This window comes from Dunckerocampus dactyliophorus, chromosome 13, assembly GCF_027744805.1.
Source record: "Dunckerocampus dactyliophorus isolate RoL2022-P2 chromosome 13, RoL_Ddac_1.1, whole genome shotgun sequence".
In the NCBI taxonomy this organism is placed as follows: domain Eukaryota; kingdom Metazoa; phylum Chordata; class Actinopteri; order Syngnathiformes; family Syngnathidae; genus Dunckerocampus; species Dunckerocampus dactyliophorus.
In genome coordinates this window covers 23,351,278-23,369,079 of record NC_072831.1, presented here as the reverse complement: position 1 = coordinate 23,369,079, position 17,802 = coordinate 23,351,278, and the positions used below count along the sequence as shown (strand labels likewise).

At 39.8% G+C, this 17,802-nt stretch overlaps 1 protein-coding gene and 3 non-coding genes across 4 annotated transcripts; all 4 read right to left on the bottom strand.

Annotated features, from left to right (window-relative positions):
* Positions 1-14,432: 14,432 nt before the first annotated feature.
* rpl13a (ribosomal protein L13a) lies at positions 14,433-17,477 on the bottom strand. Its single transcript, XM_054796453.1, has 7 exons — positions 17,410-17,477; positions 16,832-16,904; positions 16,548-16,613; positions 15,532-15,633; positions 15,115-15,200; positions 14,860-14,919; positions 14,433-14,679 (listed from the first exon to the last, which is right to left on the bottom strand). The coding sequence occupies exons 1-7, from the start codon at positions 17,428-17,430 to the stop codon at positions 14,470-14,472; spliced, it is 618 nt and encodes a 205-aa protein (XP_054652428.1). The 5' UTR covers positions 17,431-17,477; the 3' UTR covers positions 14,433-14,469.
* On the bottom strand, positions 15,307-15,384 carry LOC129193114 (small nucleolar RNA SNORD50). The gene has a single exon (XR_008573550.1). It is a non-coding gene; the product is annotated as a small nucleolar RNA SNORD50 (small nucleolar RNA).
* LOC129193120 (small nucleolar RNA Z195/SNORD33/SNORD32 family) lies at positions 15,683-15,764 on the bottom strand. The gene has a single exon (XR_008573554.1). It is a non-coding gene; the product is annotated as a small nucleolar RNA Z195/SNORD33/SNORD32 family (small nucleolar RNA).
* On the bottom strand, positions 16,695-16,775 carry LOC129193119 (small nucleolar RNA Z195/SNORD33/SNORD32 family). Its single transcript, XR_008573553.1, has one exon. It is a non-coding gene; the product is annotated as a small nucleolar RNA Z195/SNORD33/SNORD32 family (small nucleolar RNA).
* Positions 17,478-17,802: the final 325 nt, after the last annotated feature.

Below are 17,802 nucleotides of genomic sequence, written 5' to 3'. Positions count from 1 at the left end.
GTAGTTCTTCAAGTCTTGAATAAACTTCTCAACACAAAACAAAACGGTGTCCTGACTGGTTCACTGATATTGCTTACCACTCAAGTAAGGGTACGCTTATCTGCTCATTACGAGTATTCAACATCTAAAAGGCATTTTGGAGGACAACTTACTAATTACTACATCTTCATCAAAGCCCATTCCAGTATGTTCATTTAGGACTGGCTTTCTGAAACTTTAAGATTGGTTTGGATATCGATTACAATATTTCTTAGCTGCTCCACAGTCGTTTGATGACACTATTACCTTAGAATTACCGCCTCTATTGTTTGCTGACTTGCCCAACCTTTGAGATACTTCTATTACTCGCAGGGCTCTGTGTTGTCACGTCGTGTGTGTCTGAGTGACAGGAAGAAAAGCTCTGACTTGTTTGAGAAGTTGTTTGGCGTCACCTGTTAGTTTGCATGTGACGCCAAACATAAGATGGCTTGTGTTTTTAAGACTTTTTTACAGAAAAAATAAGTCAATATGGTACTACAGTCGTCCCTCATTTATCGCGGATAATTAATTCCAGACCTGACTGCCATAGGTGAATTTATGCCAAGTACGATTCAATATTAATAAACAGAATATTTTCGTAGTTACAGCATAGAAAACCCGTTTAAGACCTTCTTAATATGTTTTTTTTTTATCATTATTAGAGCCCTGTAGACATGAAATAACACCGCTGTAGTCACCTTTACATTCCTATTATTCTTTGTTTACACGTTACATAACACGACAGGATCACTGCAGGGACGGACACAAGAGACAGTTACCACTCATAGCATATAGCAAGCTACCAAACGAACTAGTTAGCCTCCAATGTATTTGTTCTAAACTTAAGAAAGTGTTTCAAACGGAGTGGGGAAGGAGGACAAAGTAAGAAGGCAAAAACGTACCACAGAATGGGAGAACTTTTTTTCCACTCTATCATGTCGGACATGCCATGGCTGACTCCATGCACTGTTGTATCTAAGACACTGTAATGTCTCAGCAACGTAACATTACTGACGCCGAGTCACCAGAATACTACATATGACTTGTCTTTCAATATTGTTTGACTAATAACAGGCCATAATCAACCACGATACAGCGCTCATTATTTTTGAAAAACCATAACAGAGCGAAGGAACGATGTTTAGACCACGATGTAGCGAGGGACGACTGCATATGCTGTTTTAAAAGAACGGTCTTGGTATTGCACTATAATGCGTATTTCAAAAGCTCCTCAAGAGACTAAGGAAATTAAAAAAGATTCACATTTGAGAGGCTGAAATCAAAGGATATTTACATGTTTAAATGAAAAAAACAATAATCGATTACCAAAATAGCTGACGATAAATTGGATAATCGATTAACCACCGATTAATCAATGACTTGTTGCAGCTCTAGTTCAAACAACTCCAAACGTAACCTGGAACAGTTCATAATCTAACAACATGTAAAAAATATTGAATATTTTAAATAAAATACATTTACACACCACAAATGTCAATTTCTCCTCCTCGGTCAGCCACAGTTTTGCTCTGATCAACCAATCAGAGGATGGAAAAATGCTGATGTTATTGCAGGTTAACTAGCTGGCCTTGAGAGGCAAATTTGAAATCTGATTGGTTAAAAAAACAGCCCCATTGCTAATATGTATGTGACATGGGCCAGCAATCCTGATTTTGAAGGCGCTGGGGAGATTACGCTGATATGGAAACACCCAGAAGCTGGAATCTGATTTCTGAAACAAACGCATATGCTACAGGAAGCAGTGCAGCCAAGAGACACACTACTAAATGCATATAATAAACTGATGCATTGATGCACTGATGCAATGATGCATTCACATTTTTAGGTTATTCCAGTGTGGCCTCATCTGTAACGTGTATCTTTCTAACAGTGTCAATCAACATTATCTCTGCAAAGACAGCTCTTTTGGATTGGATTGGATCGCATTACATTATGCAGGCAAACCTCATGATCCATCTCGTGAACAAGGGAGAAAGCAAATGAAAAGCTGAGTTGTGCAAAAATGATCACCATTGTACCCAAATGAACTATAGTGCACTAAAAAAAAACTTGCATTAAACTTAAAATCATATTCATATAAGTCATAGCCTGCAGCAATGAGTTCCATTTTTGCAGAAATGTGGACTCATCGACATGAGGACAAATGGATTGAATTCGTAATAGTAAAGTATGTTCAGGGTGGAGGTCCATGCTAGCTTTGCAGTAAGAAGAGCAGTTCCGTGAGGTGGATGGTGTCAATGGGTTCACAGAGCAGAAGCACATAAGTAGAAATAACTCTCCAGCGGCCAAAGGTACGTGACTGTCTGAGGCTGCAGGGACATGAGCTGAGTGTATATCGGAGAATTGATTAATGGAGCCAGCGGGAACGTGGAGAAAAAAGGCGAGGCTCCACCAGTGATTTGACTACGGCATGTGCACCTCGACCATGTATATAAAAAAGACACCTTATATTTGCCCCGCCAGCTATCAATGACTGTCAAAAGCGAGGATTGCATATGACTGTGGACAACTCTGTATGCTGCGTTACAGGAGAGAAAATCAATAGTGAATGGCGAAGTGAGTGGATTTCATTAGAGCTTATCATGATCAATTTACACTTCTGGCCACACACATTCGCGCTTTCTTATCTGGTCTTAGATGTCACGTAGCTAAGACAGTAACAAATCAGGGAAACCTGCTGGAAAACAATCTTGCAAAAAAATTACAGTAATTTCAAATGCTTGCAGGTTGCTTTGTGGGTACTGTCCAAAATGATGTTGTAATGTTTAGGGGCAGCTTATAGTTTATGAGTACATCTGCTTGCTATTGACCAAACCAGCTACATTGTTCCTGGTGGATAGCATAAACCAATGCTAACTGCTTGCTCATCATCTTGATGTTGTTTTGTATGTGGCCCTCTGTGGAAAAAACCCCTGATACACTGTCTCTATATGCATCCAAACGTTAGTCATTAAAGTTGGGCTTTTCATTGTTTTAAGGACAAAATGAATCAACCAATTTTTGGATTACACCAGGGTTCAGCAACCTTTACTATCTAAAGAGCCATTTTGCCCTCTCATATACTAAAGAAAAATAGTCTGGAGCCGCAAACGTAATGCGAGTTTTAGTCGTTTTTTTATTTTACCGGTTACAACAACAGAATACAACAAACAGAAGTGCAATTTGCGAGTACTTCCCGTATAAATCTGTGTAAAATTTTAAAAAGCTTTACAGTTTTTCTCTATTTACTCTCGGGCATAGGGACGGCGGTCATGCACTTTCCAGCGCCATGTTGAAAAGAATTCCCCAGTTGGATGTAGGAAAGGTGAATATGAAGGCGAGTTTACAACAGAAAAACTTGGATGATTGGCAAACCAATTTTGGACCAACTGAGAGCGATGAAATCTTACATCATCCCATGTCACCATATAGCTTGCCTGATCTGGGCTGTCTTTATTTGGAGCAAGAATTCTTGAAGAGAATCCAGAAATGTCAGGATATGTGCCGTGTTATAGGGGCCAACTGTTACCATTATTAGTTATGGCGGCACACATGGTAACATTTCCACCACATTGGCCCTGGACATTGATAATTGCCCTCTAGCCGATGATATTTCTCCCTCTCAGCCTTGACTAGGTGAAGTTGAATCCCACCTCATCCTCATAGTTGCATTCATGCAGAATGAGGTGGGCATCCATCTCCAATATTCTCTGTATTACACGGACAAAGGACTAGACCAGGATATGCACAATACAATAGTCTGTTTCAGCAGTTTAAAGTCTGATGTACTGGCCCTGATATGTACATACCTCCACATTCTCATGTTGTAGGTTCTTGACTCTGTCACTGTCCTTTCAAATGCGACATTGTACAGCTGCTTCATTCGGAACTGATTCCTCTGGAGGATACAATATATGTATTGTTGAAAGACCCCCATCACCAATATTGTTGAATATGGTTTCATATTGCAAAATCTGATTTTGAATCTCACAGATTCTAATTGCGTTATATGCCAAAACCATATTTACAATTACGGTCTACTGCTCTTGTGACAATATACGACTTCGTCCTCCATGATACTGTTGTCTTTCCACTCTGGAAAACATACAGTGTAGTGGAGTACGTACATTGGATGTTTTGAGCTACAATATTTTACAGCTATGCAGAAATGGCTATTACTGTACATGTATATTAGTGTTGATTGCTGCACACCTGTTCTCGTTTCGAAAGTTTCGAATTATGGCTGCCACTGTAAATCGAGTTGGGTTGGACTCGGAGTCCAGCCTCTCTCACAGTCAAGCCATGATTGATGACATAGTCAATCAGAGTAGCCCTAATATCATCAGAGACTACTCTCCTTGGTTCCTCTCTTTCCCTTACTCCCCCAAGTCGTCCTCTTCCTCTTCCTGCTCCCCTTCCAAACCGCCGTCTTCCTCTTCCAAAGTGTCCTCCACAAACTCGAACTCCTCGCCATCCTCTGCGTCCTCCTCTGACTCCCCTGTCTCTCTCTGAATTGTTGTTATCCATTGTTCAAGACAGGTAACTTGACCCTTAGCCTGTTTATAGGCCAGTGGCAGGCAGTGTTTGGTTGGTGTTCAGTAAAGCAACTATTGCTTGCACATGTGAGGGAAGAGACTGAGGCATTGATGTGTCTGAAATAGGAAATCAAGTTACTTCCTGATAGTTTGTTGTGTGTTGGATAGAGAATTGTGTGTACTGTATGCAATAAGTTAAAAGCTAAATTGACAACTGTGTCAAGGCTGAGAATTAGCTTATGGTTTTGCTGATTTGATGTGGAGTTGTGAAGTTTGAGTGAAAGGTTTTAGAAATTGTGCGCTACATAAAAGGTTTTGTGTGTAAGCAATTGGAAAAAGTGACAGCTGTGTTGAAACAGTGTCTGAATTTTTCCTTCTTGCGTTCACTTTTTGAAAAATGTGTCCTATGAGTGAAACGTTTGTTGAAATGAGCAAAATACGTGTTCAGTCTTTTGTAAAAAGAGTGCAAGAGTTTTGCAAACTGTATGTAAAGCATGAATGGGGTTCAAGGTTTTGACACCAGAGTCCTGTTTTTGAGAAATGTGTGCAGTGAGATGGTGGCTGTGTGCAGTGAATGGAATTTTGTGTCTTATCAATCGAGAGAAACTGTAATAAAATAAAAAAAAAACTATATATATATATATAGTTGCACTTCAGCAGTTTTTGTTTCTTGACTGGTCTGAAATCAATGTTTTTTTCCCTGAAACATAGCTGTCATTTGTGACAGATATCGATGAATTATTTATTTTTTTGTGTATTCATGGTTAGCTTACCACGGCGATTGCACGTTCAAGAAGCCGCCTGCTGGTAAAGGCAAGGGCCATAGACGTGCATGTGACGCATATTTTAACTGACTACTTTTAAACATTAACATATAAACATAACATATAACATATAAAATAAACCACAGTAAAATAATACAGATAGAGAGATAGATAATAATTACACTAATACATTTTTTTCTTTTGTCATGTCAGGCTGAAGCGCCACACGTGGCACCTGGACTGGGCCCATTATTCCACCTAGATCTTAATTCTTCATTTTAAAACATGCTGTTTACATAGCACTGTAATTCAAAGTATTGGAATCTGCCTATGTTAATATCGCCATAGATAACCCAGAAACACATACTGAGCCCACCCGGCTACAGATATTGGAGCTACCATTCATGGCTGACTAGAGAACAGATGGCTTATGAAGATCATTATATACTATACAGTATATATGAAGGGACTGTCTTTAGATAACCAGCACACTCTGGAGGAATGTTGCAGCTCCATAGCTTGATCATAGAATTCCCTATCATGCATGTTGAGTGAACAGGGAGGGAATCACTCCATAATGTTATGAATGCATCCCTGCAATTCCACCACAATGCTGACACAAGGCCAACATATTACAAACAGAAAACCTGAGCAACGGAAATACGATGGTAAACGATAAACATAATACTACTGTAATGGAGTCATCTATTAATTCAGAATGTGTTTGGTTGTGATTATGGGGGTGTTATTTCATGAAGCTCTTTGTTGAAGCAATTGTTCGTTAAAGCGGAGTTCACTAGCAGAGGTCCTGTTGATTCAGTCTCAACTATTCTGGTGTCAAAAGAAGCGCAGCATGAGAGAAATTGGAAGTTGAGCTGCAGCCGTACCACAACATACGTGACCTCTCCAAACAATGGACCAGGTTCATAAAGACATGAACACGTAGAAATTGTGAGGGGGGTTTTAACAGTGGTACATATTTGCTGTACATTTTACCTGTATTGTCACGTATTTATCGTATCAACTTTTAGGGTGAATGAAATGTGTTTTCTGCAAAAAAGGCCTGTTTTTGAGGGAAAAAAAATTATATTTTTGAACAAAAATCTGTTAAAGTGCAGGGATTGACTGTATTCTTGTATAGGGACTGTATTCTTTTTTGAATAGTACACACAATAATCGCTGTAAGGTATTTTTTAATGATTGGCCAACAGTGGCCAAATTTGGATGGAGACTTTGGCCTTTCAAAATAAAAGACCTGTGATTATGCCACATAATGCATACATGGACTGGTGGAATCACTGAGAAAAACAAAGGTGTAGATTTGCCACAATAATCAATAAATCAATTTACAATAATGATAAATAACAACGAACACTATAATTTTGCCCGCTTCGATATATCGACATGTACACACGTGTTTGTTTTCCTCCAGAGTGCTGCCCTAGCTGTGTGCGTCGTTTGCTACACGATCGAATACTTTCATCGTGCCTGTGGTTTATCAAACATCATCTGATGTCAATTTCAGCATCTCCTTGTGCACCAAATGCATTTTGCTGCATCTAAAACATGTGCTTTGACCAAGGTGTCGTTCAACGTAAACAGCGTAGTCCACACAGAATTCTATGCAAATGAGCTGACGTCTGCATTGACTGACAATGTGAACTTCAGAGTATTTACGGGTTATTTCTTCGTTTTTGTGTCAATATTCAGAAAATAATGAAAGTGACACTGTTTCGAAATCAGAAATATGGTGTAGTGTCCATGATACGCATTGTTTCATTTTTTGACTGATCTATTTTTTTCTAATCAATACAATTTAGGGAACTATTGTCTTACATCATGTTTCCGTACTTGTTTATTTTATTTAAAAGCTCTTGACATTCAAATTGCAATGTTAAATACACTTGAGAAATTCAAGTTTATTGCTTTCCATATGGTGTGCTTGCATTATTATGGCATATATTATCACTATATTGATGAAAAAAGTGTCTCAAAATAATGTTGACAATAATATTGCTTATTGGCAATAATTTGTAGGACAATTGCCGTCCAGAAAAATTTGTTATCGTGACAGGCCTTCAATGGCGCATCTCCATTTACCTCCCACCATTACATAAACAGGACAAGAACATCCCTCAGTGATGCGCTTAACTCTTGAGTTGTGTAAAAAAAAAAAAGACAAAGGGACAAGAGAATTAATCAGGAGAATAAATTGAACACAATGTTCACCTTTGTCCTATGAGAGGCGAAAAGAGCTTTGCGTTCTCGCTTTTTTCTCTCATCATTGATTTTTTTGTGTGCATGCTTACAAGTTGGCCCGCAGCGCCATTGATTGTGCAGCCTGACTTTGCACATGGGTAGTGGGGTTATCAAAATGTATAGAGAGAGGCTATTTTCAATACAGCTCTTCGAGAAACGCTAAACAACTGCCGAGGATCGATCGTCGCTTGTGCATTCATACGAGCGTGTATTATAATTGAAAACGCAGAAACGCCCCAGAGGATCTGTCACTTTCCGTTCAAATAAAGCGGGCGGGATTCGAAAGCGTCAGCCCCGGAGCTACATGATGCTAATGCATTTCACATGGAGTTAACGCTCTCACACGAGGATTTCCTGATGCATTTTCACTCCCCATCAGCATAAACAGGCCTTTAAAACTGGCGCCTGTTCAACCACTTTAGTTTGTCTCCTTGCTACACACACACACACACACACACGCACACACACATCTCCACAGCTCAGCACGGAGGCCATTAAGGGCTTCGGATGCAGCCATCCACCTCTGAAGACACACTCACACACACAGTTTACCTCATCTGATGGAGGTCACCTAGAACAAATGCATCCCTAATGAATCGATTTGACTGTATTATAGATTGATTGTCGTTTTTCAAATGCAACTTTGCCTGTGTGAAATGGCCTATAATGAGACAGCAATCCCGCTGCGGTTCAGCTTTCATTACGGATTGATTAACTAAGTTCAGGGACAGATGCAAGTCAGGGAAAAAAATGGAAAAAGAATTTCAGTGTTGACCCAAATACAAGACGACCGTGAATAAAAGCCAACCACTCTTTTGCTTTTTCAAGACCTGCTTGCGGAAGAATGAAGAAATCATGTTTTGAAAACCAGTGCAATAACAGAGGCCTAACTTGTGCAAGAACACAAACTGTGCACATTCACCTACTGTAGCTACGTGAACAACATGTGCAAAATATCAGAAGATCAGTCTGTTCCAGTGCAGTATGTCACACTCACTCACAACGTTCCTCCTAATTTTTCAAGTGTCTGAGCATACAGTACAATTAAACGACCTGAGCATTCCTTGGACCTCTGTGAGCGCCATCAGACGTGCACACTGCAGCATCACACCTGTCCAGAACCTGAGACCTGAAGTAGAACTGAACTTCCATTCTGTGGTGTTTTGTGTATGTGTGGGTTCAAAAGGGAGGCAAGGCGTATTTCACAGTGTAGCTTTCTTAATTGTCAACCTCAGACGGAATAAGCCATGAAAAAATCTCATCCAATTAATGTTCTGAATCTTGTAGGAAACGCGTAGTTTATCATTTCATTTTTCATTTCTTTTCTTGTTTGCCATTGATTTTGTTAATTATGTATACTTTAACTTCGTTCTTTCTGTTTTGCAGCAGCTTGTTGTGGCACTATTTCATCCTGGAAATGTACCTGAAATTGATGCAATTTTTGTTGGTTACTTTTGTCTAAATAAAAAAAAAATTAATAAAAAAATGGCAACAGAAATTAAAAAAAAAAAAATCTTCCGGTGCCTTTGGCAAAACTCGGCATAAAACTTCCTGTATCTGATAAGTTTGGCCATCAAAATAAAAGCACGCCAGTGCTACATGCATGGTTAGGCCACACATTCAGGCAACACTTTTTACTCAGAAAACTGACTTGCTACTTCGGCTTTGCAGGAGGGATGTCCCGATCCGATCTTCAAGATCGGGATCGGCTGCCGATTTTTAAGATCGGATAATATCGGCTTCCGCCACGAGACCGGGCCGGTTGCCGTGTAACATTCGTAACTCAAGCATGGTAGGTGCAGTAATGCGCCTCAAAGCTGGTTGCCACTCGACTCCTGCCACCCGCAAGAAGAAGAACTGTTATGTATTTATTTTAAGGTTCCGGTTAGATTTGATTTTGTGCGCTGCATAGATTTGCTGTGCACTGAGAACATTGGAGAGGTGCGCAATTGCGCAGGCGCAGACCTTAGAGGGAACATTGCTCACTCGGTAAGATTATGTTTCTTAGCTACTGGACAGTTGTTTGATGACTCACTATTGATCACTATTATCTTAGCATTAGCAATTACAGTCGTCCCTTGTAGTATCGCGCTATTTTGCGTTTTTCCAGAAATGAATGAATTCATAAATGATCGCTGTTTCATGGTAGACTATGGTCTATTATTAGTATTGAAATACAAGTGATATCGCTAATTGGTTAGCTGGTTAGCGAGCGGCCGTCTCATAAGAGTTGCAATGTGGTGTAAACAATGAATAATAGGAGTGTAAAGGGGACTATAGGGGTGTTATTTCATGTTTACAGGGCTCTAATAATGTTAAAAACTGTATTTAGAAAGCCATAAACATGTTTCATATGCTCTAACTAAGAAAATATTCCATTTATTAACATTGAATCCTATATCATCCAGAAATCCATTTAACGTGGTTGAGTCTGGAGCCAATTAACCCCTATAAACGAGGGACGACTCTACCCTGTGTCTTTTGCTAACAATCTTTAGAGACAATACAAATGATAGAGGACAGATATTCAATAGAAATTACATAAATCGGGCCTGTGATAGATGATTTTAATTCTGGTTCTGGCAAAGGATCTACGAAGACTACATGGCAGGGACACAGCATCCCAGCCTCACCTTCACTTTGCTTATTGGGTGTCCTCTGGGAAGCTAACATAGAGGGCACATCATTCTCAAGCTCACATCATTCTCACTGCGTTATGCATCGCAAAGATGACGTTCCTCGTCGATTGGAAAAGTACAAGGCTCTTGGGTCCAGGGGGCCCTGCCAGTGGAGACGATGGGGTGCGGGATTGGGCGCTCTCCCCTCCCTCTTCTTTATAAAATGGTTACATTTTTATTGAATCTAGCGCATTGGTAAATCATTATTCATAGGTTATGGTTTCATCTGCTTTCAGCATTTTTTTAAATCAATAATTTCATTTCCTATTCATGTATTAATTCAAACTTTAGTTCTTTTATTTACCCTTATTATGTACGTAACCTATTGTTTATTTTTATTTGGTCTTTTATCCTTTTTTTTTCTTTTCTTTTCCTTTCTCACTGGACAAGTTATATTCCGTCAGTTTTTCCTATTCCCATTCGATTCTTTTGTAATTCATTTTTCCACCACTTTTATCACTGCATCCACACGCTTCACAATCTCGCTTCTTTTCTTGACTGATTTCAGAACGGTGACACCTAAACACAGGAAGTGAACAAACTTTTTAGTGACAAATTAAAAACACAAATAATTGTAAGTGTCAACATGTTAAACAAATGTAAGTGAATAATTGGGAATAGACATGGAGAAGGGGTGGGATTAAATAAGGTCTGCATCTTCCTACCCGTTTTTCGGCATATGATGTTCCACAATGTAACTCGTTAAGCAAATAAATAAACCATACCACAGACAAAGACTTTAAGTACTATGAAATTGCAAAGGGCAATAACGTAAAATGTCCAGTATTTATCCAGAAAGACGCTACGGAAGTATCTTTATGGTGGAAGACACGCTATCATGCAAGAAAATCAATAGAATGAATGAGAGCATGGATCATTTAGTGCGATGGTTATACTGTGTGAACACCTGAGGCTTTCATACGAGACAAAGTGCTTGTGAGACGTCATGAAAATGCTTGTAGTGTCATCACGTCTAAAGACGATAGAGACATTTCTCATTTCTGCCATTTGTGCATGGCGGCGGTGTTTTGGGAGCCGAAAAACACCAACGGAAAGAATATGAACTTCCTATCCTTCAAGGCACCCGTACGTCAGGTGAATGCTTCACACTGGTATTCATACATTGTCATTAATTAAAATGTACTGTGTGCATGCAAATGGGTGACATTTGGGAGATTTACATGCCATCATTATACACTCGCTGATTGGGTCTTAGACTGCGTAGTGTAACACACTATGAAAAATTCCTAATTTGAGACATAATTACATTTTAGGGTCGGTGATATTCAGTAAATGTCCTTGTTTGATTATTGGGAAAATAAACCATTTGGCTAATTGTTATTTTTTTAAGTATTTTTTTCAATTTTCACATTTGGAAGTAAACTACTTTATGTGTGCATGTGCATGCGTTAAAATTTCCCTATAATGCATAACCTTCTGCAAGCTCCTCCTTCACGCTCTCTCACTTCCTCCTTCCTGTCATGTATGTTGTTTCCATCCACACAATCTCTGCCGAGCTCTTATCAAATGCACTTTTGCCACCTTGTGGCCGTGTTTATGCCTTAAAATTGCTCGGAAGTGAAGTTCATTTAGCGTGGACTTGCGTCATCACCTCTTTTTGTCTCTCGCGCAAAAAAACATAAAGGGTGTATAAATATGTTGCTGGGATCGGGCATTCGGGTTTATAAAAACGTATAACTACGTCTTTGGTATTGAACGAGTTAACATTTTCTCAAGTAAAAAACATGGACAAGTAGCTCGTGATCGACCCCTGGTTTGAGTGCTCTCAGTGAGTTGGTACATGGCGCCTGCCAGTTTCTGTCTGTCAGCATGTCGTCAAAAATACAATGTTGCAGCAACAATTATTATACACTATGACTTTCTACAGCCCATGTAAAGTCTTTAATGTAAGTGTGACATCATTATTCTTGCTAATCAGACCATAAAATACGCAGAAGTGTCATACACTGAGGTGCTGCAGTACTCGCCTCATCCTGAAGGAATGGGGGCGTGCGTGAGCTAGAAAGTGCTTGTCTCTGCCGTCCTTCCATAGAGAGGAAAACCAGTGCTCACCAGCAAGTGAAATGCATTAAAGATATTTTTATGCTCTACTGAATGAATTAATGAATTTGTCTGCAAATATGAAGAATTATATGTCCAAACTCAACAGAAGGTGATCAGACATTTTACAAGTAAGTATCAGAACTTTTCCTGGAGAAGGACAGGGTGCACGAACTTCACCTTCTTTAGACAGCAAACTAGTTGAAACTGCGCCTCTGCTGGTTGCAGCCATTTTTGCATCAATTGTGTGAATCGCCAATCAATTCTACACAAAAGAGAGAATTGTTAAGCATCAATTAATCGGCTGACTGCTCAAAATTCCACGCATCCCTCGTTGAATGTATTATTTATAAAGTGCAAAGGCGATGATAGGTATTAATTTCCACATTCATGCTGACATGTGTGTCTTCCATATGGCTTCATTAAATAATTGAAGACCAATGTAAGTCATAGTAACCGTATTGCTAGAGTGAGTCACATGGCAGTATACTCAATGCTAACAATACTGCAATGGTATTTACTGCCACTGATTGTCATGTTTCATTTCATTCTTACACTTGTTATTTAGTCTTAGTCGCATGTGACAGGATTTGCTCTCTTGACACACTCCCCAGAGACGCACGTGGCCGACAGCATGTTTCTTTGTGAAGGTTGCACTCTCAAGGACACTTCTGGCGATCGCGCATGATGCCGATGCACACAAATACGTGTGACATTTCACAGAGCAGCTGATAATGGCTTGATTAGTGGTCCTCGAAGCAATCTTCTGCGCCTCGTGGAGGTGCCTCACTCACAGTCATTTTTTAAATCGTTTCAATTATGCTTGGAGGTCAAGGAAAATTAAACAAAGATACAAGCATGCACAACTCCGTGTCATGATTGCGTGCATAGACAAAGAAGAGGATTTCTACTATATTATCTTTGAGAAGACAACAGTGCCAGTCAATTGTTTTGACACACTTTCTCATTCTATTGAATGCTAAAATGTGTCCAAACTTTTGACTGGTCACAGCAAGGCAACTTTAAATGTAAAAAGTCTTGTTTTATTGTTTATTGTTCCATTTACTAATACTAAAACTACACTAATAACGAGTCACAGAGAGAAACGTACGAATTGCTAGTTTTGCTCTTACCTTTCCTTGTAAATGAAGTCCATATAGACAAAAATGTAGGAATAAACTAATACTTTTTGTTAAAATCTTGTTCTTCATTTAGGTTTAAAATTCCATCCATCTTAACGGTAATTATTACCAGCAAATGCATGTAATTGTTCGACGAAATGCTACTGCTAGCGTAGAAGAAGCGCGTCAGTGCAAGAATAAAGCTGTAGGGTTGATGGGCGCCCCCCTCAGTGATGTATAGGTACTGCCAGCCTCACAAGATGAAATACACTTGTGAAATATGATTCGACGATGAAAACGGAGTATACTGTATATAATGAAAGCTTTACAGCGAGAAATGACATATTTGTGAAGAGGTAATTTTATTTGCGGAGCAAGCTCTAAGCAATGTGATGTACTGTTCTAAATCTCACATGGAAAGCCTTATGTAAACATGTAGCATGTGCAGTTTACCATGTCACTCATTTTATATGCAGCTGGTAAACCTAATTGCTTTCCAGGTTGGTTGGACCACTGGTGGTTAAACTAAAGAGTTAAGCTTATTTTTAATAGTTCAAATTTCAGCAAGAGCACAAAATGAATACTGCCCTTCTGGAATACAGTTGTTTCAGCCCAACACATCGATTGCATCAAGCTATGAATTTATTCACAAGAGAGCCAATCGAAAAAACAGCATGTGCGTTTTATTACATATTTGATCAACTTAGCTTCTGTGGTATCTGCAGTGCGAAAAATCTGGCATATGACGGTCAATTTAAAATGTGTGCGAACTGTCCATCGATGGCAAATGAAGTGTAACACTGCCCTCTGTCGGCGAAGCATATGGGCAGACGGGTTCAAAACTTACTGCTACATCTTTTTAATACAAGTGTACACATGTATGGGGTCTTGAATTTATTTTTAGTAAATGTGAACGCCTGTATACATTGCACTGCACTGCTGTCACAAAGGACAACAAACTGAACCCTTTAATCTTTGTTGATCAAAGACAAACAATTTATAAACATCGACTTCGATTTATTAGACAATATGCTCAAACAAGAACTCCGTACTGTTTAAGAACATCTGTGTATTTTGCAATTTTGCTCTCGACGTTCTTCTCTGCCTGTTTGGTCAGCTTGATGGTGGTCTTTTTCTTGGCATAACGGAGCTTTGCCTTCTCTTTCCTCTTCTCTTCCAGTGTGGCTGTGATAGCCTGGTACTTCCAGCCCACCTCATGGGCCAAACGTCCAAGGAGGGCAAACTTTAGAGAGAAAATACCGGTAAAATCAAAATGAGGAGAAATGTCAAGTTCATAAGGAGGTGTACATTTTAGGCTTCAAAATGTAGGTACATGGTTCTTGACAACTCAGACCCGCAAAATGTGGCTTCATCAATGCATTGTCACATTTTGGGACACGAGTAATGTCTGATGTTGACTCACCTTACGAGTGGGCTTCAGACGCACAATCTTAAGAGCAGCTGGGACCACCACGCGCTTCCTCTGATTAAAAGAGAAGAACCCAAAAATCAGACACCAAAGAACCACACCATGCAGGTGCAAATATGAAGATGAGTCTCAGATGTTGTGTTTTTATTTCAAACCTTAGTCAAACAAGGCGGTAAGGTTAATGGCATCATTGACAAAGTATCGTAAAGTATACAATGTATCGGTCAAAATGTTGTGCAATGACATCACCTTGTCGTAGGGCGGGGGGATTCCATCAAACACCTTCAGCCTCTCCAGGGCAGCCTGGCCTCTCTTGGTTTTGTGGGGTAGCATGCCTAGTAAGTACAGTTCTAATTTAATAACCGTTCACACAAGAAGAATTACAGAATCACCACTACTGCAGAGCCAAGTTTCTCAGAGCACAAATTTGCATCCCATCTTAACTCAGAAGTCAGATCCGTAAAGAGTTTATCATCAATAGATGCTCAGATTCAGGATGTATAGAAGTCATCATTGCTGTTAAGAAGGGGCAAGATGTGCTTTGGTGAAATGAAAAGTTTCAGAAACCTTCTCTCCCAACAGATATTTTGTACCATTAAGGAAAAGGGACACCCACACCATGTACATTTCAGAAAAGGTCCTCCCATATTTGGCCTTCAGTCTCACCTCTGACAGTCCTCCAGAAGATCCTGCTGGGAGCTCTGAAGTGGTAAGGTCCACGAGAGGGGTTGGTGTTCATCCTCTTGCGCAGGAATGCCAGGTACTTCACTGCAAAGACAATGCTTTCACATCACTACAACAAAATGCCATTTAAAATCATAGCTCTGATGGTAGTGCATGTAAGGTTTTCTCATGGCCATTTAAAACTCAAAATACAGTTGTTCAATATCACAGAAATATGCTGCACTCCTTAATCTATTCACTCATGGCGGTTAAGATTGTCACCGATAATTTTCCCAAAGCCAGTTTAAGTTGCAACAAATGTGGGTAATGGAGTTGCAAAAAAGAAACAAAACAAAAACGTATGAACTAAGAAAACTCATCCTAAGCACCTGTCGAAAAAGGAACGCTTTTTTGTCAGATTGAAAAAAATAATTGGGTCCACACAATATCAAATCAGTAAATAGTCACATCCACACATGAATTTACTTCTGGGTGAAAACTACATGTGGCGCTGTAAACAGACAGCCACGTGACACCAAAATGAAGACATGCACAAGGTCCGTCTTCCCCTTGTCCAGCTTGTCTAGACATACAAGTGGAATTACTTCTGCGGGTCACTTTGGAGCAAAAAACAATGAGAATGTTGAAATATCGTAGCAGATTGTAGCGGCCTGCTTGTCCATACGGCAACAAGAGGGCAGTATAAAACTTTCCCACCCTGGAAGCCGTTTTCAAAAAAATAGCATTCCAGGGCATCCAGAATGCTGTTGCCATGTGGATGAAAGGCTGTAACACTGATACTTTACCAAATCGATCTGAAAATGTTCCCGTGTGAACAGTAAGATGTGGCACAGTATAGTATTTGGTGCATAGTATTTAGTTTGTTGCTCACCACACACGGTTTACTCATTCACTGTAGGAGCTATTACTACATATTGTTTTTACCATTAAATTATTTCTTTCATGCTTTCACCAGCCACAGAAATGCCGATTTATGAATGAGGTCATATCCTACTTACGTTTGTTACGGTAGAAGTTCCCAGAGATGTTGATACCTTCACATCTCACCACCACAACTTTGTGTCCTTGAATAAAATAAAATTTGACAATTAGAGAACCAGATAATAGATTTTAAAACTTAAAAAGCAAAGTCTCATTTGTAGTACTTTGTCTCAGATGGTAGTGCATGTGAGTTTTTTCATGGTCGTTAAACTCAAGCTTTGGTCAAGTAAATCATCAAGGACAATAAAGCAGATATCAAATCTTCAATGTCACATTCGTCTTGAAACATTCTGACACCTACCCAGCAAGGTCTGCTTAGCCACAATGGCAGCCAGCCGACCAAGCAGATGGCCCCTGCCATCCAGTAGCAGAACCTGCAACATTAAACACGGTTTAACCCAAAAGGTCTGAATATAAGACAAAGTGCAAAAGGGTTTAAAATGTAGACCAGCAAATCGCTTACGATTGCTTCGAGAAGACATGTAATGAGCACATGGCCGCTATGCCGGCAACATGTCAAGTTTTAAACCATGCTCCTGAAATATCCACTAGCACAGGCTGGCTTCAGTTGATAAATACTTATTGAAATATTTAGTGACTTTCCAACCATTAAAAAAAATTACTAACCCGAGACTTAAAATTTATGCAAGCTAGCTGTTAGCCATCAGAATTGGCTTCCTAGCAAAGCTGCCATGATGTCCACTCGGAGAAGCTAGCTAAAATCACAACGCGTTAAACTACATTTTAAAAGCAAACGTCGCCCCTGTTTTCACACTGTGGCCTAATGAAGTCATCGAGTACGTATTCACACACACGTATGCACGCAAAATCAGCGGACAATGGCTCAAATACGAATATATTCCCCCAACAGTTGCCCACCTTATTGAAGCGGTCCGCCATGGTGTGCGAAAAGAAAGATAAACGGGGACACCCGTGCTAAAAGGCAGGGGCGGACGGAAGTGACGCCACAGTTATAGCCTCGCTTGTTGGAGGTGTTGAAAATGTTATATCACCCCCTGCAGGCATTTATTATTAGCTACGCATGCATAATGCAATGTGAGAGGTAAATACGGTTTAAAAAAAGGCAAAAGTTATTTGTATAATAATTAAATTAATGGCCGCACGGTGGCCACACAGTCAGGAGATTAGGGTTCGAATCTCCGCTTGGGCATCTCTGTGTGGACTTCGCATATTATCCCCATGCGTGTGGGTTTTCCCCGGGTACTCCAGTTTCCTCCAACATTCCAAAAATATGCATGTTAGGCTACGTGG

Bases quoted from the DNA above. Each gene is read 5' to 3' on its own strand.
- rpl13a (XM_054796453.1), bottom strand. From the start codon at position 17,430: ATGGCGGACCGCTTCAATAAG. The intron at 16,905-17,409 runs GTGGGCAACTGT...TTAATGTTGCAG, and splicing joins TGGCGGACCGCTTCAATAAG to GTTCTGCTACTGGATGGCAG. The intron at 15,201-15,531 runs GTGAGACTGAAG...TGTACTTACTAG, and splicing joins CTTCTGGAGGACTGTCAGAG to GCATGCTACCCCACAAAACC.